At 32.4% G+C, this 25,406-nt stretch overlaps 3 protein-coding genes across 3 annotated transcripts; 2 read left to right on the forward strand and 1 right to left on the reverse strand.

Moving 5' to 3' along the window:
* The first annotated feature begins 16,696 nt into the window (after positions 1 to 16,696).
* LOC107460543 (stearoyl-[acyl-carrier-protein] 9-desaturase 6, chloroplastic-like) lies at positions 16,697 to 19,850 on the forward strand. Its single transcript, XM_016078916.3, has 3 exons — positions 16,697 to 16,988; positions 18,299 to 18,592; positions 19,115 to 19,850. Exons 1-3 carry the CDS (start codon positions 16,710 to 16,712, stop codon positions 19,682 to 19,684), a joined length of 1,143 nt encoding a protein of 380 aa, XP_015934402.2. The 5' UTR covers positions 16,697 to 16,709; the 3' UTR covers positions 19,685 to 19,850.
* A 1,662-nt stretch (positions 19,851 to 21,512) lies between these two features.
* LOC107460544 (protein TRACHEARY ELEMENT DIFFERENTIATION-RELATED 7A-like) lies at positions 21,513 to 22,070 on the forward strand. Its single transcript, XM_016078917.1, has one exon. The coding sequence runs from the start codon at positions 21,513 to 21,515 to the stop codon at positions 22,068 to 22,070; it is 558 nt and encodes a 185-aa protein (XP_015934403.1).
* Positions 22,071 to 22,356: 286 nt separating this feature from the next.
* LOC107460603 (alcohol dehydrogenase 1) lies at positions 22,357 to 24,982 on the reverse strand. The gene is made up of 10 exons (XM_016078983.3): positions 24,753 to 24,982; positions 24,490 to 24,626; positions 24,280 to 24,326; positions 23,775 to 24,100; positions 23,596 to 23,678; positions 23,417 to 23,492; positions 23,226 to 23,287; positions 23,050 to 23,145; positions 22,785 to 22,946; positions 22,357 to 22,686 (listed from the first exon to the last, which is right to left on the reverse strand). Exons 1-10 carry the CDS (start codon positions 24,787 to 24,789, stop codon positions 22,570 to 22,572), a joined length of 1,143 nt encoding a protein of 380 aa, XP_015934469.1. The 5' UTR covers positions 24,790 to 24,982; the 3' UTR covers positions 22,357 to 22,569.
* Between the last annotated feature and the right edge of the window lie 424 nt (positions 24,983 to 25,406).

Consider the following 25,406-nt stretch of genomic DNA (forward strand, 5'->3'; position numbering starts at 1 on the left):
ATTACAGATAGTCGCACTGAGTCTACTCCTCTTGAGCCTAATGTTCGATTTACCCCTATGGATGGCACTGTTTTGGATAATCCGACTCTCTATCGACAGTTAGTTGGCGGTCTCGTCTACTTGACTGTCACCCAACCAGACATCGCCTATCCAGTTCATGTACTTAGCCAGTTCTTGTCAGCTCCTCGTACTACTCACTATGCGGCAGTTCTTCGCATTCTTCGCTACATCAAAGGCACTCTATTTCATGGCCTTTATTTTTCGGCCCATTCCTCTTTATCTCTTCAGGCTTACTCCGATGCTGATTGGGCTGGTGATCCCACTGATCGTCGTTCCACTACTGGTTACTGTTTGTTTCTTGGCGACGCTCTCATTTCTTGGCATGCTAAGAAGCAAACGTTCACTGCTCGCTCAAGCACAGAAGCTGAGTACCGTGCCCTCGCTGACACCACTGCTGAAGTTATCTCGGTTTGTTGGCTTCTCGCGGATCTGGGTGCTCCTCAGTCGTCCCCTACTGATGTTCTTTGTGATAATCGGAGTGCTATTCAGATCGCCCATAATGATGTTTTTCATGAACGCACCAAACACATTGAGATTGATTGTCACTTTGTTTGGCAACGTATCCTTATTGATGCTATTCGTCTCATTGCTGTTGGAACACTAGATCAGACTGCTGATATCTTCACGAAAGCTCATCATCCGACTCGTTTCCGGACTTTGTTATCCAAACTCAAGTTGGTCTCCTTAGCTCCCACTTGAGTTTGAGGGGGGATGTTAGAGAATCATTAGCATCAATTTAGACCAATTAGTATCGTCTATATTTATATAGTATATCTGTATATTAATTATAGGATTCTATGCCTTTATTACTCTGATTTATTTAGTACCTATAAATATCCCTTGTATATTGTACCTTTGATTATAACTCAATAATACACTTTTCATATTATTCTCTTAGTCTCTTGTTTCTAACAGTTTTAATAATTCAAGTGTTACATACATTTCAAACACCAAATATTGGATAATATTCTCTTAGTCTCTTGTTTCTAACAGTTTTAATAATTCAAGTGTTACATACATTTCAAACACCAAATATTGGATAATGGATATATCAAAGAACTTTGAGAAATGATGATTTTCTTGCAAACGAGTTACCTTCCTTACACGTCTTAGCCAATATTAAAAGATAAAATAAAATAAAAATTCCCCAAAGACAGCGAAGGACATACGTGGTGAAGCAATAAAATAAGAGTAAATAGCCAACTATATCTTTAAAAGATTGTTTGTTTTGTAAATTAATTTTTGAAAAAAATTTTAATCGAATTCATCCCTCAAATAAATATTTTTAGTTAGTTATAATAGTTATTTTATTATTTTTATTGTTAATAACATCAAAATTTATTGATGTGGCACGTTAAATGACACTATATTGATTATAGTATACTCTTAATTATTTTAATTGACTGTTAACATGCTAAGTTTATACAATTAAATTAAATTAACTCTAAAATTAACAAGACTTTGAGGCATTAAAATTTTTTAAATTGGAATTAATTTTATCTAATTTCATAAATTTATCATGTTAGCACCTAATTAGGATTATTAGATGTCTGTTGTAGCGTCATCACTTAATAAGGTGCCATATCAGCAAACTTTGACACCATGAGCAATGAAAGTGATGGAAAGACTAATGCGACCAACTTAAAATCTTTGAAGGATGAATTTGATTTAAAAAAAATATTTCAGAAATCAATTTGAAAAATAAATAATCTTTTAAGAATAAATTTAACCATTTACTCAATGAAATAAGCTAATTAAGGAAGTAGTTATTGAATGTTTTTAACTGCGACCAAACCTTTCACGTTAATAATTAATGATATGCAAGCTATTAAGGAATTTATCTATCATGTGTCCTAAGAAATTAGAAATTAGGGCACATGTTAAGATTATAAAACAAAATTTTTTTTTATTGATAATACAAAAAAATTAAATTTTTAACATATTTATTTTATATTTATGTATTTTTAGGACACATGTTGATTAAATCTTTATTTTTATTGAAAATGTATATTGTTGCACTTATTTTAATAATGTCACCCTTTTTTATAAAAAGTACGTAAAATATAGTTTTTATCCCTGAAATTTACTAAAAGTTTTAAAATTGTCCCTAAGTTTTAATTTGTTTAAATTTTATCTCATAAGTTTTCGATTTGCATTAATTCTACCCCTGAACGTTAACAGCGTTAAAATTACTAACAAACGTTAGTGACGTGACAATAAATGAGTTCTAATGTGGCAACATTATGCGCGAGTCATTTTTAAAACATTTTTTTTTAATATTTTTTGTTTAAAAATTTTTATTACAAAAATAAAATAGCTAAAAATTTCAACCTGAAACCCTAAAATTTACTTTTTCATATTCATCTTCATCTCCTTTACCCTCTGTAAAAACAAGAAACCCTAACTAATAGCTTCTCAAGGCTCTGTATCATTACAAAAAAACAGTTGGCGACGACAAATTCTTACATGCAAGTGTGGTGATTCTTCTGTACTAAGATGGTCGAAGACACCAAAAAATTTCAACCAGAGATTTTGGGACTGTGTATACTTTGATATAAGTTTGAGTGCTTTTTATTTTTGATGCCTTCATGAGTTTCTTCAAGTTTTTTTGTTTATGTTGCAGATTGGAAAAGAGTGCACTTGCTTTTCCTGAGCAGATGGAGTTGCAGAGACAGAAGAGGCTGAGGTTGCAAGATTGAAAATGAGGATTTTCAGCTTGAAGGCTAAATTAGTTTATGCTAAATGAAAATTGTTGGTGGCTGTTATTTTTGGTGTTTTGGGTTGGTTTATGGTGATTTTAATGTTTTATTTGTGGGTGAAGAAAGGAACCCACTTGAGATTAGGATATTTATGCGCTTGGGACTGCTGAAATTAGCAGAAGTAAGAACAGGGTGGCCGTTTGTAATCAGTTATAAAAGTGTACTCAACTCGAAAACTTGTTAATGTAGTTGTCCTTGAAGTTTAAATTATGTTTCAAAAATACTCCTGAAAGAATTAAAATAGTTTGAATTTAAAATTGGCATTAAGAACCTATTGTCACAAATTATCTTACATGATACAGACACATTAAAGTAATAAGAGATAATTTTAGCAGTGCACAAATAAAAAATTACATGGATGAATCCATCACATTAGTCATTATCAAAATAATATCAGTTGTTAATCAAGATAATCTCTAATTAATATAAGGTATAACCAAAGTAAAAACTTAATTACATAAGTCATTTACAAAATAATTCAGTAACAAAGAAAGAATTGGTCTCGCATAGTTTAATACAAAATGCCAACATTTTTCATTCTTTCAAAAGAAACACCAAACACAAAATGTGACACAACTAAGACCCTGTTAGAGCACTTTGAGTCTGACTCCCTTGTGATGAGGGTTGTCTTTGTGCACTTGATGTTGAGTTGCTCCTAAGCATTCTAGTTGGCCTTGGTGGCTGAAAATTTTTGTGTCCTTTTGCTTGGGTGTTAGACCTTACTACAACATTGGCCAATCTTGTCCTTTTATGTACTGACCGAGTAGATCCAGCATTCCCAGCAGTATTGTGCTGGGCTGGCGATGTTGTAGTAGTTCCAGCATTGTTGTTTTAGGCTGGCGATATTGAGGATGTGGCACCAGTTGTTTCCTATGATGGACATCAACAAAAAACAGTAACAAATTACAAGTATGATGAGGTAAACAACACAAGAAAGCCTAGCGTTAAATATGGAACCATAACTCAGTATCGTTATACCACAGTACCCCAATATTCTTAGCAATGTACCCAAGTTTTTCAACCACATCATAAGCCTCTATAACACTCCACCTATCTCCGTCACACCAGTCAACTGTTGTCACCTCACCATCAATATATTCAGTTTTACCTTTATCACTACAAAACCTACCCCTGTGATGAACCCTAACACTGAAATCATCCATCCTGCTGTTATAAAAATATTTTCAGAGCAGAGAACAGAGTAACTAATCATTCAAAAATATAGAGCACGTAAAAATGATATTTTTCACAAAAAATCGAACAGAAATCCCTCAATCTCTGAATCCAATAGAACCCTAACAGTAATCAAGAGTGATAAAAATATGCCTAAATCCTAACCATTTAAACATGAAGTTTTAAAATTAAATGGTGGCCTACCTCATTAGAAATCTTGATCACAATGGCGATATCCCAGACTCCTTCGTTGATGACTAAATCCAATCCCAGACAGTCTCGATGACGTTGCCACTTCTGCTGTCCTGCACATCGCCGTAGCAGGCTGAAGACCACGGCGTAACATCTGACCACCCACCAAGTTTTTTCGTGTGACTCTGTTTCTCTGGTTATGTTCCTTCATGCCAAATAGAAAACAAATGGGTAATGTTTGAAAAAAGAAGCTAATTGGTATACTTGGGTTACTCACACATGGGTATTTTGGAGATTTTACTTTCCTTGCCACATCAGACATTCTATTTGAACACATCACTAACGTCTATGTCTGATTTAAACAGTGTCAATTTAAAGGATAGAATTGATGCAGATCGAAAACTTCTGGGATAAAATTGAAACAAATTGAAACTTAGGGGTAATTTTAAAACTTTTAGTAAACTTTAGGGATAAAAAGTATACTTTACCCTTTTATAAATTTGTGAAAATAGACAATATAAAATTTTTTTATGTGAAGTGATGTTATTATTTCTCATTTTTATTCTTGGTAGCCTAAAAATATGTATTCGCTATATAAATTCAATCACGTTAAATAACACGTTGATATAAATAATCAAAGCACAAGTATTCATTTTTGAAAAATATATATTCATCAACTGATGGGATTTTATTAGCCAAATATTCATTTTTTTTATAAGGCCATTTAGATTTTGTTTGATTCTGAAGACTCATCTGCTTCCAACAGCAGATCTTCTCTGAGGCAATGCAAGCAACACCCAAGTTTTGTTTCGCATTAACACAGCATACTCATCATTTATCACTTGTCTTCAATGTGAAACTTCAAGTGCCTGTTTGGCAGCTTTAGGTTCAAAGTCTTGAAAAATGTAGGTGTAAAAGGTTTTGGATTTTTTGATACCGTTCTTGGCCCGGGTGATCATGGATGATGATTAATCTATTGTGGCTGTGATTGTTGACTAGGTGTGGAACTAGATAGTGAAAGTAGAATTTGGGGAGCTTGTTGAATTGTGGATTGTAACACCCTATCACACTAAGCCTTACTTCTAGTCATGAAGCAAAAGGTGATAAAGCGTTATGACAGTTCTAAAACTCATACTATACATATATATCCAAGGCATTATTATATCTAGAAGTCCGATGAAGGAATACAAGAATCAAAGACGGGTAGAAGCATGAGACATTCACACACGGTAACTAAAACGCGTAGACATGACAAGAACATAATATAATATATACAACCTTGCATAAAGCTCCGAGATACAAGGTAGTAGCTAATAGATAAACAAGTTATATATATACATTATCCAAAAGGGGAACTAGCCGCAGCCCGCGAAATTTAGGTCGACTAGTCATAAAATACAATAGAGTTTTTAATAAAAGGCTTACTTCCTATCTCTTAAACTTTAAAGTAAAAGCCTCTAAGGCAACAAAATATACAAAAGATGAGAGAATAAATACAACAAAAAATAAAACAAAATAAAAATAAAGTGAAGCCATCCTCCACTCTGTCACTAATATGCAAACTCACAAAGGTGGGTTGCAACCTGCATCTGAAAAACAACAACAACATATAATATGAGAACCGGAGGTTCGTAGTATGGTAACAGTGCCCAATAGATAAGATATAAGGTTCTGGGAAGCCAAAGACAATCCTAAAACTTCACATTAATACAGATATTTAACTTAAAAAAATATATAAATTAAACCATAAATAGGGTAATTTAACTTAAGAGATTTCTAACTAATACTAGTCACCCTTGTGTCACAGCCTTCGCCAACCTACCCTTCATGCGATCCCATTGCCACCACCTACCGAACCTCCTTAATCCTAACAGAAAACACACAAAATGCAAACAAGTAAAATACAAATAATAAACATATATAGCAGGTAGATCGAGTAGCAATTAGGCATATTATTCAATTAGGTATAACTCAAGTAATCAAAGCAAACAAGCATGTAGAAGATGCATATGATGAATGTCTATCCTATTTTGGCTTAGGATATCACTTGTCAGTTCAAAGTTGCCAACTTGACACATCCTCTCAGATGTCGCCTTTCTGCCACGTTCCTGGGATATAGCGTCCAGCTCGCTGTGTACACTCCTAGGATATAGTGTCCAACTCACTTTAATGCGCAATCCTGGGATATAATGCCCGACTCACTCTTATGTGTTTCCTGGAATATAGTGCCTGACTCACTCTCTGTCATGGGATATAGTGTCCAACTCACTCTTATGGCAAGAAAGGTTATGCGAGTGGGATACTACCTCAGCCCTCACATCTGAATGTAGGCGGGAGTCCACCACTACAGCCCCTACACTAGCACCGCTACCTCGACAAGCAGGATTAAACCACCATCCTTGCCAGGTGCATAACGACTTACCAACAACAACATATCATGGATCACCGTTCAGTGATTCACTGCTCACACTCAGCAAATTTATCAACCTCAATCTTTCAACATTTCTTGTCAACCTTCATTATCTCAACTCATCATAATCATTCTCAGTTATCAAGTTCTCTCAATTTCATAAACCATATAAATACCCTGGGATATAATGCACGGCTCACTTTCAATCCTGGGATATAGTATCCAACTCACTTTTAACCAGTTCTCAATTCCTCATCAATGAAACACTCTACAATTCAACTCTCGCTAATTTCATCCACAAGACTTCCAAAACCTAAGTCACCGGCTCTAAACTAATAATAAATAACATTTTTAATTTGTCCGAAACTCTCTCACTCATTCCTAAAGCCTAATCAGTAGCTAAGGGATCTTGGATAATGATTAAAGAGGTTTTGAAGACTAGAAGATTGGTTAAACATTTAAAAATATCAATTTCGGCCAAAAACAGAGGTTTACGAAAGTTTACAAGCTTACCGGGAAGTCAAATAGTTAAAAACAGAAGTTTGTGTGAAGAACAGAACATTGTGTGTACACATCATACTGTGCGTATGCACAGCTTGTAAAATTCGCAGGGCATGCGTATGCACACCCTCATGCGTACGCACGAGTGTCAACACCTGCTTTGTCGTGTGCATGCACATCATAGGGTGCGTAGGTACCGAAACTACAAATTATGGTTTTCTGTAACTTAGTCAAATTTAGTTTTCAGTACATACCTTCATCTACAAAACTCCTATTTACTCAATCTTTAAACCGTTTTAAATATCTTAAAATTATCTTCAATTTCAAATAAATTTCACTTAAATTCAAAATCCAATGCTCAAGTTATGATCCGCCGAAGTTGGTTAAAAATCTGTTTTGTCAAAATTGTGCCAAATCCTCTATTCTTTCAAAACTCAAACCAATTTAATCACAACCCAAACAATACCAAAACAACTTAAAATCCATACTAAACATTCTTCAACCATCTCTCAATCATACCACTATCTAAACCATTCAATTCCCCATAATTTTCTTAGATCCTTATCATTACCATCATCAACAGAATCATCACACAACACTATCAACCATTGACCAATTCCATCATAATCAGTGTTTCTCAATTCAATATCATTAAAATTCACAATTATTTTCAATTGTCATCAATATAAAAAATAATAACCAATACTCATCCAATCCTTCTAACACCTAAATAATTCCACTTTCCATCTATTCAACCGCTTATACTCATAATTCTTCATCATAATCATCATCACCCTCATAATCAACATCAATACTCAATATAATATTATCATAATCATTTTTCAATACATACAACTCATTCAACCTTCATCATAATTCATATATCCCACGTTCCAAACTCCATATCACCATTATCATAAAACTTATCCTCTAACATAAAATTTACATACAATTAATCATACACCCAAACATTCAATCCTATCTTAGAGGCTACTAATATAAGTTTCACGAAACATTAGATATTAACTAAAACAAACTGAAATCATACCTTTGCCGATTCTCACACAAGTTTAAGACACAAAAAATGGCCTTTTCACACAAGCTTTCAAGCCTCCAACAAGCAATCAAGCACAACTACCACTTGAACTCAACACCAAATACTCCAAAACACCAATTTCAAATTCTAAACAAGATATATTTCAATCTAATACATATAATATACCTAAATTAATACTAGGACTCACATATATGACAAACCACAAGGGTATAGAGATTTCTTATCTTAACCACTGTGGATTATGATAAAACCCAATAATTTTCAATGTTGGATACCACCTAAACAATCAAAAACACAAAATCTACTCAACAACTAAACCCAAAATGTGAAATCTGTTAGGGCAAAGAAATGGAGCATGGATTTTGAGTTCTTACCAACTTTATTTAGATAGAAATTACAGACTCAGTAAGATCTTTGCGTGGCCGCAAATGGCACGCGAATCGGAGTACTGTAGCTCAAGTTATGGCCAAGAGAAGATGATGATGAATAGTAAACCCTCACCCCCTTCTTCTCTTTTCCTTACCAGCACCCCTCTCTCAAAGTGAAGGGTGAAATGAGCTGAATGCTCATTAAATGTGTATTTATATGTTGAGTTTTGGGCCTGGTCCAACTACTTAGCATTTTAGGTTCATTTTTTTTTTCAATTTTGGGTCAAAACCTTTAAAGTTAGTATCCAATTTTCAATCCTAAATTATTTTATCTTTCCTAATTAATAAATTCAATTCCCTACATTTATTCACTCATAATTAAATTTGTTTTCTCACTCACAGCGTCGGTCCCAAGTAGAGTCGGTACACCATTTTACGCGATAAATCATATTTTTAGACTAAATTTTATTTTTTTCATTAAATTTTCTATTTTAATATTTTTTATTACTTTTTAACCTATTTCGGACAATTAAATTATATTTTTATTTTAATTAAATGGTTAATTAATTTCCAATTCTTACATGAGTTGAGATGGGGAAGGTCTCATGGGGGTAGGTGGAGAAAGTGATTGTGGGATATCAATGACTTGAGGATTGGGTGGTGGAGCAACTTCATGAGATGAGACTAAAGAGGCCAATGTAGAAATGGAAACAAGTTCGGGTATGGTATTTGAATGTGTCGGACTTGGTAAGGGACCAAGAGGAGGGGGTTGAGGCTGTGTGAGAGTGAGAGTAGGTATTAAAGTACTTGAGAGTTAACAGATTGAGTGTGAGGCAATTGAGTGTTTTTGAAGTCAAAAGAATTGTCTTTGTATAGAAACACATCTTAAAATATGACATCTTTGACAATGATTATTTTTCTAGCACTAGAAACGTACTTAAATGGTTAAATTACACAGTTAGTCCCTATATTTTTAGTAAAATTACAAATTGGTTCTTACACTTTAAAAGTTTGTAATTGGGTCCCTAAAGATAATTAAAATTTGCAATTTATTTCTCGTCGTTCAAAAAGTGTTTGATTTAACAGAATATTCTCAGCATATTCTCTATTTTAGCAGAATATTTTTAGCATATTCTAAGAATATTCTGTTAAATCAACACGTTTTGACCGGCGAAGACTAAATTACAAATTTTAATTCTCTTTAGGGACCCAATTACAAACTTCTAAAGTGTAAGGACTAATTTGTAATTTTACTGAAAGTATAGGACCAACTGTGTAATTCAACCAAACCTTTATAGCTAGTAACAGGGCCTAGATAAACACATGGTTTAGATTGAAATTGCATTTTGTGCTTGTTGTATGGTCTTGTATGGGAATAACATAAACACCCAGAGACTTTCAACATATCAAGTAAGGGCTATTTGTGAAGAAGCTTTTCATATGGTGACTGGTAGTTCAATACTGGAGTTAGGAGAAGAATGATGAGTTGAGTTGTTTTAACAAACGCATCACCTCAAAATTTCATTGGTAAAGTTGCCTCTACTAGAAGTGTTAACCCCATTGTGGTAATGTGCTTGTGTTTTCGTTCAACTGCTCTATTTTGTTGGTGATCATGAGAGTAGAAAAATCTTGGAACAATGCCTTTAGTATGCAAAAATCTTGCTAAAGCTGTGTATTCTTTTGCATTATCACACTAAACATATTTGATTTTAATATTACATAGAGTTCAACAACCATTTTCTTGAATTGTACAAAGACTATTTGCAATTGAGACCGATTATGTAACAAATAAATCCAGATAAATTTAAAGAGAGCATCAATGAAGTGCAAGTAATATTTAGCTCCATTTATTGAAAAAATTGGGACAGAATCCCATATATCAGTGTATACAAGCTCAAGAAGAGAATTGATTACAGTTTTTGAAGTGGGAAAACGGAATTGACTTGATTTTCCCAGACAACAAGAATTAGAAAGAGAGTTTGAAGGAGTAAAAGAAATATTATGATTTCTAAGAACCTTTGACAATATATCAAGAGAAGGATGACCCAATCTCAGGTGCCAGAGTTGAAATTTAGATGAATTGGTCACACTGATGTTGAATTCAACAACAATATTCATTGGACTCTTTATACAAGCTAGACCAAATGAGTATAGACTTTTTTTTAACTGTTCCTTGGAGAAGAGTCTCCTTAGAGTCCGGTGATTTCACCAAACACATATTAGGGTAGAATTCAACCTAAACATTGTTATCACAAGCAAATTTATAAACACTTAATAAGTTCTTTATATCAGTCACATGCAGTAGTCTTTGTAAATTAAAGAAGTAATTAGATGAAAATGGTTTTATCAAAGAACTACTAATTTTGGAGATCTGTAGTGAATCACAAGCACTTGTTCGTTACCATTGTAGTATTCATATTCAAAAAAGTTTGATGCTTCTGGTGTCATGTAATGAGTTACTCCTGAATTAGGATACCAATTCGAGTCATACACAGTGGAAGGAGTGGCTATAACATTTTCCATATCCATGTTTTCTTGAGGCCTACCTTGATTTGTTCCAAAACTTCTATTGAATCTATGCTAGGATTCAATTGATGTATGACTAGATTTTTTACATAATTGACCTGTGAATCTTGAACTATTCTGGCCTTTTTCGCAACCAAAACTCTGATTTGGGTTGAATCTACCTCTTCCTCTAGCGTGAAAGCTTTCTTTATGACTGTATCTTCTACCGTATCTTCTTTTTGAATTGTTGTGACTATAGTTGCTGCTGTTATTTTATTCAAATCTTCCTTGATTTCTAGCTTGAGCAAGATTTTTTTGAATCGGATAAGCTTTTTTGAATTTGTCGAACTATTCTTCTTGAGCAAGTAGTAGTGCCTCAGGAGTTCCTACGGAAATCGAATTGTCTCTTGCATTGATTTATGTGATAAATGAACAATATTCTTCAGATAACCCTTTTAAGATTGCTTCAACGTGTGCTGCTTCATCTATTTATGCTCCAATCGAAATTAACGCATCAACAGTATTTTTTATTTTCAGCAACTTATCATTCGTAGATCCTTCTTTTTTTATGCTACTTAATTTTCTCTTCAATTAACGAATCTTGGCCTTGACTCGAGAAGAAAAAAAATACCTGTAATCGTGCCCATATTTGGTGTGTAAACGTACACCCTACCATTCTTGCAGAGAATAAGTCACTCATTGACACGAAAAGTCAAGATTTCAGCAATGCATCTTATTTTTTCCACGTTTTATATTCTGCTAAGCCTCTTCCAGTACTCTCATCTTGTGGTGAATTATATTGGCGAGGAATGTTAACTCCTTCAATAAGATTCATTAGCTCACGACCTTCGATTGTAGCTTCTGTTTGCTCTTTCCATGGTAGAAAATTCTCTCTATCTAGCTTAGTCGTAATTGGGGTTGAGAAATTGTGAACTCTTTAGTGTTATTATTGCTATCATTATTCTGATTCAGCGTTGCTGCTGTTACATTTGTTGGTGTTGCTATTTCTAACCTGAAATTCTAATACCATAAAAGATATCAGCGGCTAACAAGTGGAGAGAGAGAGAGAGAGAGAGTTTCAGAGAATGAGAGGATGATTTTTTGGAATAGATTGTATAGTGAGTGACTAACATGAAAGGTTTTTATAGTCTTAGAGTACAACATAAATCATGTGACTAATTGCAACTGTCTTAGCTAAATATAACAGACTCTTAACTGCTCTAACAAGTTCTACCAAACTTGAATAACTATCTAACTGATTTGCTTATCCTATCACTATTGATTCAAATAATAAAAAAAAAGTCTAAATTATTTGTTACTCTTAATTTATTAGTCTAAATTATTATATTTTATTTTGATTTTTAAGATTTAATAGAACTAATAATCAAGTATAAATAGATTTATAATGTTTTAGTTTCTAAAGTAACTCTAATAAAATATTTTTAAAGTATTATTTTTTATATTTACGAATTAAAAAAAGTGTATGTATTAGAATTATAAATAAGATTACTATATCAAAATCAATTATTAAGATCTTTTAATCATATTCACAAATACAGGTACATTTAAGTAAAATTAGACATTTTGGTAGATTAAAATTTCAAAAGTACAATAAAAAACCTAGTTAAACTATATATTATTAAAATCGAAGCATAAATAAAGGAATTTAGATAAATTTTTTAAAGTAGAAATTTTATTTTAATGAAATAAAAGTTGTGAGTTTTTAATAAGCTCATTAAATAAAAAAAATTACAAATTTTTTTCTTTGAAATTTTCTAGCTAGCCAAATAAATAAAAGATTATCACAAGCGATAGAAAAATATTAAAAATATTGTCGATATAGTGAGTTCACCTCTAGAACATATTTTTAAAATGTATACAATTTTATATTTGTTATTTGTATTGTTCATAGAAAAACAAAATTTTTTCCTTTATGACCTAGAAGTAAGAAAAATAAATTAAAACAAAAAAAGAAAGAGAAGTAAAAATACTGATGCTATTTGTTTAGTTTTTTTTTGTATGAATTTAAATTTAATATACTAATAGTATGAAGAATTTTATGTTGTCATCTATCTAATTTATATACTTATATCATAATATCACTTTTTTTTTAAGTTTAAGTCGATATATTATTTTTTTATTTGTCTTATGCTATTTTTTTTTTTGACATTTACTAAAGATCAAATTCTAGACATTTTTAATATAGAACTTTGATACTATATTATAATATCACTTCTTCTAAGAATTTAAACTAATAAGATAAGACAACATAAATGATTATATCTCAAAAATTTAGATGATAATTTAACAATTTAACTAGGTATTTATTAATTAGTGGATTTAAAAATTAGTTACTTTCATTGATGTGATAATATACATACTTAGATAAATGTAAAAAATTACTCTTTTATACTATTGATACATAAAAATTAAATTCTTTTATATATACAGTACGAAGATTCACATATTTAGAAAGGTCAAATATAATTAAAAAAAAGTTCAATCTACTTAATAATTAAAAGGTGTTTAGAGTGATTTTCTTATTTAAAAGTTACACTTATAAAATGTACATCAACGAAGTGAGATTTCAATCAAATTATTTATATGGTCATATCTAAATAATATTAATAATTTTTTTGTTATTTTTTGTATCTTTTAACTCAACGGAACAAGAACTAATTCGTCACGATGAAAGCATCTATATACAAGTACAACTATCAACAATGATTAATATTTCCCAAAATTTAACTTGTCCGGTTGTCCCCTCACCAATGCATGTAGTCCATCCCTACATGCCAGTATTTTTAATGGCAATTGATTACTTTAACACATTTCTTCCAAAAGTTAGGCACGATTAATTGGGTTGCAATGTCATTCATTGATATACTTTTCATAAGCAAGTGTAACTTTTAAATAAGATAGGAAAAACCACTAAAACACCTCTAATGATTGATGCCTAACTTTTGCTAATAATGGACACATAAAAAGAAAAATAAAAAATTCTCATTAAAAATATTGGCATGCAGGGAAAAACCCACATGCATTGGTGAAAGGGCAAGTTAAATTTTAGGAAAAATTAATAATTATATATATATATATATATTCCATTATTATTATATTTCATTTGTCTCATAATAAAATATAAATTGTTTTATTGAGTTTTATATTAAGGAAAATTTATTTTATTAAACTTAACAAATAACAATAATTTACTTATTAAATTTGATCTAATATAAAAACTATAAATAAATAAATTAACCCAACAAAAAATTTTATATATATTGAAAATAATTTGATTTAAATTTTGTCCAAGCTGTGTTTGAAAAATAATTTTTTTATTTTTTGTTAAGACATAGTTAGACACAGCAGATGTGCATATTGGACGAATGTCATACTTAAAATGTGTCCAACACACATACACGATAACTCAACGAAATTTCTGTGCTTCATAAGATTAAATCCAAACCATTTCAAACAAAATTGCTCATCCAATCAAATCAAAACCGAAAATTGATAGATCCATTTTTCAAAGCCATATCAATCTAATCTAAACCACAAAATCTGATATATATACAATTATTATCTTTATTATTAAATTTAAATTATAATATATTTAATTTGTTATATATTTTTATATTTTAGTCATGTATTATTATTATTGTTGTTGTTTTGTAATTTAATATAAAATTTTAAAATTTTGATTTTTAGAAGCCGAATTATTTGATCCAATTCAAACCATAATAATTTGGATCGAATTTTATTTAAAAATAAAATTAAACTGATTCAATACAAACTACAATAAATTATATATTTTGAATCAGATTATTTTTTTTAAATCGTTTTAAACTCTATTATAAATTATTTTTATTGATGTGATATTATATAATTTAATGTACCTAACACATTATTTTATACTAACACTACATTAAATTAAATTCTTAAAGTAAATTAAACTTTGTTATATTTTTATAACTTTTCAAAAGTTATCAAAAGAATAAATGATTTTTGTGAATAATAAACTCTAAAATTGACTCAATAAAATAAAAAAATACTTCACCATCAAATTACCTCCTAAATTCTAATATTAGGATAATTATCTGTACACCTAATAAGTTGAACATCCAACTATTGTTAACTTTGCATGAGTAAACCGAATCAAAAGAAATAATCTCAATCCGCATTCCTATTGAATTGAATATCCAACAAATTCATTGTTCACATTATTTAACATTTTTATTGTCTATTTATACTTTTCTATATATATATACATATTCATTGTTCACATTATTTAATATTTTTATTGCCTACCTATACTTTTCCATAAAGAATTTACTTTGGCTAGTGAACCGTACGACAGAAAAATTAATTTGATTAAATACATAAAACAATGGCAATTGTCTTGGATAGTTTTCGTCTTATAGAAAATTAATTGTTAATAGATACATCTTAGCCTGCACATTCTTGACCTTAGCTTGTCTTATGTATCTGTGAAGGTTCAATTTTGAATTCCATGGAATTAGTATAAGTTTATTGTGTTGCATGGGAGTTCATTAAGAGTGTGAACATACATAAAACTCAGAGAATTGAGAAATTAAATATACTTTCTGTCTATGGAGCTTAAGGGCAACATCAATTAAAAAGATGGCCTTAGTTTTACCAGTGTTCCTTGTTCTTTGCTTGATTATTTATGACCTTCCCTATAGCAATGCTTGATTATTTATGACCATCATTAGTGAAACTCAAGTCATTAAGGCATTTAGACTTGAGTATAAACTCCTGAATTCATTGGATCACTAGAGAATTTGCAATATTTGAACTTCTCAGGTACTGACTTTGTTGGCAAAATTCCTCCAAAGTTTAGAAATCTTTCGCACTTGAAATTTCTTTATATGAGCTTTTCAAGCTTAGATGTTGAAAATCTACAGTGTGACAGGCCTTACCTCTTTAGAACACCTTGCCTTGGATGGAATTGACCTTTCTTCGGTAGGAACTGAGTTGGTTAGTGCTATAAACCATGTATCCTCTTTAGTTGAGTTGCATCTTTCTCATTGTAAGATGTTTGGTCCTATTCCATCTGTTCCTTCTATCAACTTTACTTCACTTGCTGTCAGAGACCTTAGCTCTAACAACTTGTTAAGAATACCTGATTGGCTTGTTAATATAGCCAGCCTACAACATATTGATAGGAGATTTAATGCCTTGCATGGAAGAATACCACTTGATTTTGGACAGTTCCCAAATTTATTGTCTTTTAAATGGTAATTATTTGACAGCAAGCTGCTTTGACTTCTTTGCAAGAAGATGGATAAAGATTCAAGTGTTTGATTTAGCAGCTAATGCATTATATGGGAGGCTTCCATCTTCTATTGGAAACTTGACTTGTCTAAAAATTCTATTGAGGGTGATATTCCTAGTTCCATTGGTGAACTCTGCAAGTTGACATTGTTGAAACAATCAATCTGAATATCTTGATGTAGCCAGCAACTTTATAAAAAATTATAAGAAAAAGAAAATCATTTTATTTTTAGATTTAATTTTCTTTATTACGTGTCAATATTTTATTTGTTAGTCAAATTTATGTCACCCTTACACTAAAACCAATACCACCATAGAACATCCCTTATATATTACCCTCATATATGACGACAATACTATTGCAAGTAATGTCGATGTTCACACCTAAGATGGTATCACTTACATGGAACCATAATGGTTTCCATCACAGACAATCCAAATTCTCCAAGCCACATGCACGTAAACCTACACTTCCAAAGGCACCTTCTTCAACACTAAGAACTCCTAAAACATACTCACTGCCACCAGAGAAAATTGAAGTTTTCAAGTCACTTGAGGGTTGGGCTTCACAGTGCATCTTGCCACTTGTCAAACCCGTTGAGCAAAGCTGGCATCCCGTTGATTTTTTACCGGACTCGTCCCTGCCGGTGGAGGACTTCAACAATAAGGTGAGATCGCAATTTCGTATTCATCGTATCTATATATGGCATCATGTATGGTTGGATATTATCTATGTTACCTTTCGTCGCTAAACTATTATTTAATGTCGTTTTCTTAGGGAATTAATTTTTTTTAACCTATAATCAAACAATAAATTAGTGAACAAATAAAAGTAAAGGGTTTGAGTTATTATTGACTAACTCTTGACTTAAAATAACAAGTTACGTTATTCCTGTAACATTACTCTTTCAATCTTTTCCTGTATATAATCAAATGACACTAGTATAATGTTTAGAAAAATCAGCAGATAGATTAGAAGCTTATATGTTTAATTTTTTTTAAATAAAAAGTTTAACACATTAAGTGAAACATTGTTTAAAAAAATACTAGACATATAAAATAAACTAATTCTTAATTATTTTCGACAATGCCAACAACAACCCAAAAAATTAAATATAATTCCACTCTTTGTAACTCCTAATCGACTTGTCGACTACTTCCGTAACACCTATTTGTAATTCCTGAACATTTCATCATTCCTTTTTAATCAAGTGCTCTAAAAGATAACAATAAAACAAAACTCACCAATATTTTATTAATTCGACTGTACCATCTATGTTTTGAAGTCTTCCATTATTACTGTTAATACACTAGCACCTTTCTTTTCTTCCAACTACACAACATCATTGAAGTCACCCATGTAGCAAAGAGGAACTCGATATATTCTCGATAAAAGATTCAATTCTTTCCACACAACAAGCTTTTCCTCTCTTGTATGCGCATTATACACCAAGCAAACCGTACAACGAAAATGATTGTTTGTCAATTCCTCTTTTATACACAATCATCTCTCTCCTTTATAATAATTACTCAACCTAAATATCATATCATTCCACATTATTAATAAACATCCGAAAACACCTTTCAATCTCACAAATTCCTAACCCACTCCATCGTTCCCCCAAAATTGTACTACATCAAACTTAGTAAATATCTCCTTCTTTGTCTTTATCAATCCTAATATTTGTATTATTTTTATGTTTAAATTTTTTACTATTCTCCACTTTTCAACACCCTCTAAACTCTTCACATTTTACGAGCTAAAATCATTTAAAAGCTTATATGTTTAATTATTTCTAGAAAATTTCATGCTAGTCTAAAATCGTTTGTTATAATACTTTTTATATACTTAAAAACCAACTTAAATATTTGTAAGTTTATATATATATATACACACTTAAATTGACAAGGTATGTTGATATATATTATTTAATACTAACTCATGATATATATTGACTAAACAATTAAAAATGCTCAGGTGAGGGACCTGAGAGATCGGACAGCTGAACTTCCAGACGATTATTTAGTGGTTTTGGTGGGTGATATGATCACGGAGGAAGCTTTGCCCACTTATCAAACAAGGTTGAACCAGCTCCATGGCGTTGCGGATAAGACGGGCTCATGCACAAGCCCGTGGGCAGTGTGGTCTCGGGCTTGGACCGCAGAAGAGAACAGGCATGGAGACTTGCTCCATACTTATTTGTACCTTTCAGGTCGAGTTGATATGCGTATGATTGACCGGACCATCCATTACTTGATTGCAGCTGGCATGGTGAGACGCATTTTCTCCCTGCTATTTAATAGGTTTTTTTTTTCCGAAGATTTATATATGTGGGTCCCTTGATTACCAATTTGAATTTCAGAACTTTAGTTAAAAGAAGACTAATGAATTATTCTTAATTCCCCACCTTACCTTTGGTGATGAGATGTTAATGGAATATGTTCAAATTTGTCTTCTCCAAAGTTTTGGTGTTTAATCTTTTTCATTTAAAAATAAAGTTGTACAAATGCAACTATTTTTATTGTAAAAATTGTTCTTTTTTAGCCGCTTAATTAGCTAGTGTACACTCATTACATTATCATCTTAAAACTTTCGATGATACTACGTGATCAAGATATTTTGATAATTCAATTCAATTAAATTAGTATAATAACTTAATAATTAATAACTAAAAATTTAAATTGAAGAAAAAGAAAAAAAATATAAGAACAAAAAAAATTAATTACAAAAATAACTTTTCTAAAATTTTTACATTACTACAAAACTAATCTGAAATTTATTATTTTGGTGTAGCAATGGGATATAGACAAGAATCCATATATGGGATTTGTGTACACATCATTTCAAGAACGAGCTACTTTTATTTCACACGGCAACACGGCTCGGCTTGCTAAGAAAAACGGTGATCCAGTGCTTGCGCGAATATGTGGCACCATTTCTGCAGATGAAAAGCGTCACGAGAATGCATACGTAAAGATCGTTGAGAAGCTTCTAGAAGTGGATCCTACAGAGACAATGGTAGCAATATCAAACATGATGCGCAAGGGAATCACAATGCCAGCACTGTTGATGCAGGATGGGAAGGATCCACACCTCTTTGATCACTTCTCTGCAGTTGCACAACGACTTGGTGTCTACACAGCCGCTGATTATGCTGACATTTTGGAGTTTTTAATCCAACGGTGGAAATTAGAGAAGATACAGGATTTAACGACTGAAGGAAGACGTGCACAGGATTTTGTGTGTGGTCTAGCACCCAGGATTAGAAGGTTGCAAGAACGAGCTGATGAAAGAGCGCGTAAAACAGAGCCACATAGTGTCAAATTTAGTTGGATTTTCAATAAGGAAGTGTCATTGATATAAAAGAAGTAAATTCATCACTCATTCCTATTAGTAGACAAAACACTTATAATCAAACCAACTTGGTTCCGTCGCGTCATCAGTTTACTTGGACGTCTAAGTAAGTGTTATTAACAACAGATCTTTAAATAAAATTCAGATTTGTGACGAATTAGTTCTTAAACCTTATGGAGATATTGTAAACAAAACACGAGATTTGGACCCGAACAATTGTCTAATATTTTAAAGTGTTGTGCTGTTTATAAATGGATTAGAAGATATGTAGATTCATTTTATATATTATATAAACGATGATACTAAATTATTATAAAATTAGGTTTGTCATATTGCTCCTTCTAATTGTATTATTATTTTTATTCTTATTTTTTATGGAATGGATTTTTTTTATTGACATAACTTTTTGGTAATTATAAGTATAGAAAGCTATATTTTTATTTCTTCTTTCCGTGTTTATCTTGTTATTCCTTCTTTCTCTTGTATGTTGTTATAGAGATTGTTTCCTCAAATATTTACTTTTAGATTTTTCTAGTGTCCTTTTTTCTACAACTTTCTTTGTAAACTCTATCGGAATTAGGGTCTTCTATTTGTGTAAACTTATTTCTCCTTATCATTTTGCGAGGTGTGTATTCTTCGTTGAACGATATTAGTATTGGTGAGGTTGATTGTTAAAATATTTTTTACAAAAATATTAGTAATGTATACATTTTTCTAAAAATAAACACGATAAAATCATTTAATTTTGATACCAGTCTTTGATGTTAAAATCATTTAATTTGATTTCAAATATAAGCGTTAGATTACAAAGATTTTGTAATTGTGGTGGTGTTTGAGTGTTATTGCCATCTTGAAGGGTTATCAGATATGTATCGGAATCAAATTCTTTTGGTTTTATGTCTGTAGAATTGATTATGGTGACTTATTTCACCAAAATTTTATTTTAGTTAAGTGATTCTCATAAAGTATTACTACTGTTACTATATGTCAAAAGAGAAAGTATGAGGAGCCAATGAAATATTTATACAATGTGTACAATGGAGGTTTATGGAGTAATAGAGATATAATTACTAGTGTTACATTTTTCCATCAGATGAGGTTTTTGGGATGAGTGGTATCATGACATGGTATTAAAACGCTAGATCCGAAAAGTCAAGAGTTAGATCCTTGGTGAATTTTCGAAAAGATGTTTATTATCCCTTGTACTCGGATGGTTATTCTAAATAGTATAGGGATGTTCATTTCATAACTCAATATTTATACTCTAATCTCGAAACTCTGTTAGTCTCATCAGTCATTATTGACTAGAATAAATTCAGCAAAATGAAGTCTATCAGATTTTATGCAATTTGTTGGATTATAAATTGATAGCTTGCAAGTTATATAAACGGAATAATTAATCCCGTTCAATATATCTTGTTTTCTTCAAAGTGTAAAGCGAAATGTAGAATAAGATAATATGTCAGTCATAAATCTAGAAATGTTATGAATTCAAGTGTTTTACACACATTTCAAATACCAAATATTGCACATATCAAAGGTGGCATGAATATGTCTTCTGAGAAATGATGATTTTCTTGTAAACGAGTTACAGAAAAATGTTTCTTACACGTCTTGGCCAATACATAAAAAACAGAGAAGAATGTGGTGAAGCAAAATAAGCTAAGGAACTAGTCATAAGTGTTTTTCACTGCAACCAATCCTTTCAGAATGAGATCCAAGTTACTATTGTAATGCGTCCGTACCCCAAAGTTCTTGCTATATAAATTCAATTAAGCCATAACATCAGAAAAGAACATAAGATCAGATAAAAACTCTGAAAAATATTCATCAATTGATGGCATCTTCTCAGCCAAATATTCATTTCAACTTCCCTCAGTTCCATCCTCCACCACCATCCCACCCTTTCAACTATCCGCCACCGCCACCGCCACCGCCACCCTCACATTGTTTCACTCCTCCACCACCACACGCGCACCCACCACCATCACCGCACCACCCTGTGCTTCCACCACCATACCCAGTTCCAACACCACCCTCTCCAGATAACCACCACCCAACTATCATAGTGATTGTGTTTGTATCCTTTGGAGGCCTTTTGTTCCTTTCAGTGCTGGCTTTTGCTCTGTTTTGCCTGATCAAGAAGATGAAGAAGAAGAAACAAGAAACTGATATCATCCATTTTGATGAGCACAGGCATGTCACTGAAGCCATTGTGCCTGGCCCTTGTGGTGAGCAAGTGGTGGTGCTATCAGTTGACGATGATGTCCACATTGACGAAGAAATCATCAAGAATGAGGAATTTGGTCATGCTATGCAGGAAAAACAATCATCAACTGCCAATGAAGGCAATGATCCTAGAAGCCCTGATCATGATCATCAGCAGAAAGCTTGAAAATAAAAGACTTCATTGAAAGATTTGTGTGTTATTATTGATCTTAATCTTTCACACTTAAAGCTGTTTTTTATTTCTTCTTTCAATGATATCCTCCTTGTAAAAATTGACGAATTCTCAACATGTTGATGATGTATTATGTATAAAATCCTATGTTGATAAGACCATAAATGGTTGCATTTTATCACACATAAACATTAACATGCCAATTTGGGAACTAAAAATTCAGACATGCAGCTATATCACTGAGATAAAAGAAATGCTAAAAATGTGACAAGAACAAGAATTTGACAACAATATTTTTATTTATCAGAAACAGAAACTACACAATGGCAGTAGGAAAAGGCCTATCATTCATTCTCTACATTCAAAATCAAACTCCACAAACTCGATAACTTTTAAAAGGGATTACAAAAGACGTTTATTTTTGTTTTTTTCTTTTTCTTTTTCTCTGAAAGAGAACCGTCCCCTATCAGGGACAATTTCCTCACTGTTAAGCTTATTCGTCCATCCGAATGATGCACCTGATGGACTCTCCTTTCAGCATCAAATCAAAAGCCTTGTTAATCTCTGAGAACGGAACAGTGTGAGTGATGAATTTCTCAAGTTCCAACTCCTGAATTATAACCAATGAAGAGATCCATTAGCAACATGAATAAAAAAACATGTCAACTTGTTAAGACTACAATGAAGAGTTTAGTATAAAAAGCTTACCCCTCTCATGTACTTCTCCACAACATTAGGAAGATCGGTTCGGGGTTTGTAGTTACCATAGAAGGTACCCTTGAGAGTCCTCTCATTCAAGAAGTTCGTAGGATGAGTTTTGAAAGCATCATCTTTGCTTGGCACACCAACAAGAACAGCAACACCCCAACCCTGAAAAGGGAAGAGAATATTTAAGTTTCAGTATTAGTAAATAACTTATCATAACAACATTATAGCAACAAATTAAAAAAAGAACAAGTTCTGATTCAATTACATCATGGACACATTCAAATGCTGAGATCATAGCTTGGATGCTGCCAGTACATTCAACAGAACGATCCACACCTCCATTGGTCATTTCAGCAATTACCTGTTGAGCAACATTAACATCTTAGTCTTTCTTCCATGAAAGTATAAATAATTATGGAGAAAAACTTAGAATGAACTAACCTCTTGTACAGGTTTGTTATGATCTTTTGGGTTCACAAATTCATTAACCCCAAACTTCTTGGCTGCCAACAATAGTAAAATGAGAAAATAGCATTAGTAAGTGAATACAATTTGTAGTTTTGGGAAACTTGCTCAATTTATTCTATGCTTAATCATCTATTACATTTGATTCAGAGAGAATGGCATTATACCTAATTCGAATCGGCTGGAAACTAAATCAACCCCAATGATTCTTGATGCACCAGAAATCCTTGCCCCTTCAGCAGCCTAAAATTTGGATTGAAAAAAGAACAGGAGTCACTACTCACTAATGCCCTTGATCCATAGCTATAAAAAACTGCAATGCAAAGAAAAGTAGAGGGTAACATACAGCAAGACCAACAGCTCCGAGTCCAAAAACAGCAACAGAAGAACCAGGTTTTGGTTTTGCAACATTGATAGTGGCACCAAGACCTACAAAACATGAAAATGAAACTGAATTGTCAGAGAAGAGAATCACCAACATACAAAATGTGAGGAAATATACTAATCTAGGATGATGTTGCAAACCTGTGCAGATTCCACAGCTGAGAACACAAACTTTGTCAAGTGGTGCTTCAGGGTTGATCTTTGCAACACATCCAGCATGAACCACAGTGTATTCACTGAATGTGGAGGTCCCAACAAAGTGGTAAATTGGTTTTCCCTTAATGGAGAATCTTGATTCTTGATCATGGATCATGACACCCCTGTCAGTGTTGATCCTGAGAAGGTCACACATGTTGCTCTCCTCTGACTTGCAGTGAGGGCATTCGCCACACTCTCCGGTGAACACAGGGAGGGCATGGTCACCTGGTTTCAGATGAGTCACTCCCTCTCCTACACTCTCCACAATCCTGCATCGTTACCAATATCATTGTTCTTTAACTTTCTTAATCTTGTTTGATATAATGTTGTATAATGAATGAACCAATGTACATGGTAAAGAATCACAGAACTTAATACAAAGAAGTTTATGCTGAGGGATTCAATTCTTATGACACTCAGTTTAAAAAACAGATGAGAATAGACATACCCTCCAGCTTCATGACCAAATATCCGAGGAAATAATGGAGTCTGGCCCTGAAATTGGGAAAAGAGATAGTAACATATTAAACTCTTGTGATGCATATAATAATAATAATAATAAAGAAAAAAAACTTGAGAAATGAAGAAACAATCATGAAGTAATCCCTATTCCCTAATCAACTTGCGATCAAGCTACATCACTATATAAATTTCAAACCTTGGCTTCCCAGAAGTAAACATCGGTGTGGCAAAGTGAGGTGTAGAGGATCTTCAAACGGACTTCACCGGCCTTAGGTGGCGCAACCTCCACTTCTTCAATCACCAATGGCTTCCCTGCCTCCCATGCAACCGCAGCTAAAAAAGCACCACCACATTCCAATCAAGTCCATTTAGTTTTTGAAAACTCGATTAAGAGTAAAAATAAGGGGATTAGCTTAGATTAAATTAGATCTATTGATGATAAATTAGACAATGACTAACCTCGGCACTTGATGATTTGACCAGCAGTGTTAGACATGATTAATCACAGAAAGAACAGAGACAAACTTCAATTCAGTAATGAGAGAGAAAATTTGATCGATGAGTTGAAATGGAAAACACTGGTTGGGTTATATAGTAAGGGGTTAAGATTCTTTAAACCACTAGTAAGTAAACACCGCTGGTTTTGTTTACAAGCGGCGCCTTATGGTTCAACGCACACAACACAAAGACACGTAACTCTGTTGCTGGTTTCTCTCTTTTTCCTTTCCCTTGTTTTCTCTCTACATTCCTTGCCCAATCATCATCAATTATTCAACTTATTTTCTTTTTCTGATTTAATTAAAGTCTTTTTCAATTTTTTTTTTTGGATTTGCCTAATATAATATAAAGTGCATAGAATCGTTATCGTACCAACTTGTTTGTATTAATGTTAGGGAACAGTCCCGTTAAAACGATGTGCCACGACAATACATACATAGAAATAGAATCTCGAACAAACTAGGACTACACCAACACCATCCGCGTGTAACATTTTTTTGCTTTTAATTCCTTAATAAGTGATTTTAAAAGATTTGTTAACAAAATTTGTTTACATATTTTATCCAATATATGGTAAAATCCGGGTCTTTGGTCGTATCTACGACCATGTGTCAT

Source organism: Arachis duranensis, chromosome 8, assembly GCF_000817695.3.
Source record: "Arachis duranensis cultivar V14167 chromosome 8, aradu.V14167.gnm2.J7QH, whole genome shotgun sequence".
Taxonomy (NCBI): Eukaryota; Viridiplantae; Streptophyta; class Magnoliopsida; order Fabales; family Fabaceae; genus Arachis; species Arachis duranensis.

Coding starts and splice junctions, on each gene's coding strand:
- LOC107460603 (XM_016078983.3), bottom strand. CDS start 24,789: ATGTCTAACACTGCTGGTCAAATCATCAAGTGCCGAG. Junction 23,679..23,774: donor CAGCTGTGGAATCTGCACAG/GTTTGCAACATC, acceptor CATGTTTTGTAG/GTCTTGGTGCCACTATCAAT. Junction 23,493..23,595: donor TCGGAGCTGTTGGTCTTGCT/GTATGTTACCCT, acceptor TCCAAATTTTAG/GCTGCTGAAGGGGCAAGGAT.
- LOC107460543 (XM_016078916.3), top strand. CDS start 16,710: ATGGTATCACTTACATGGAACCATAATGGTTTCCATCACAGACAATCC. Junction 16,989..18,298: donor TGGAGGACTTCAACAATAAG/GTGAGATCGCAA, acceptor AAAAATGCTCAG/GTGAGGGACCTGAGAGATCG. Junction 18,593..19,114: donor ACTTGATTGCAGCTGGCATG/GTGAGACGCATT, acceptor ATTTTGGTGTAG/CAATGGGATATAGACAAGAA.
- LOC107460544 (XM_016078917.1), top strand. CDS start 21,513: ATGGCATCTTCTCAGCCAAATATTCATTTCAACTTCCCTCAGTTCCAT.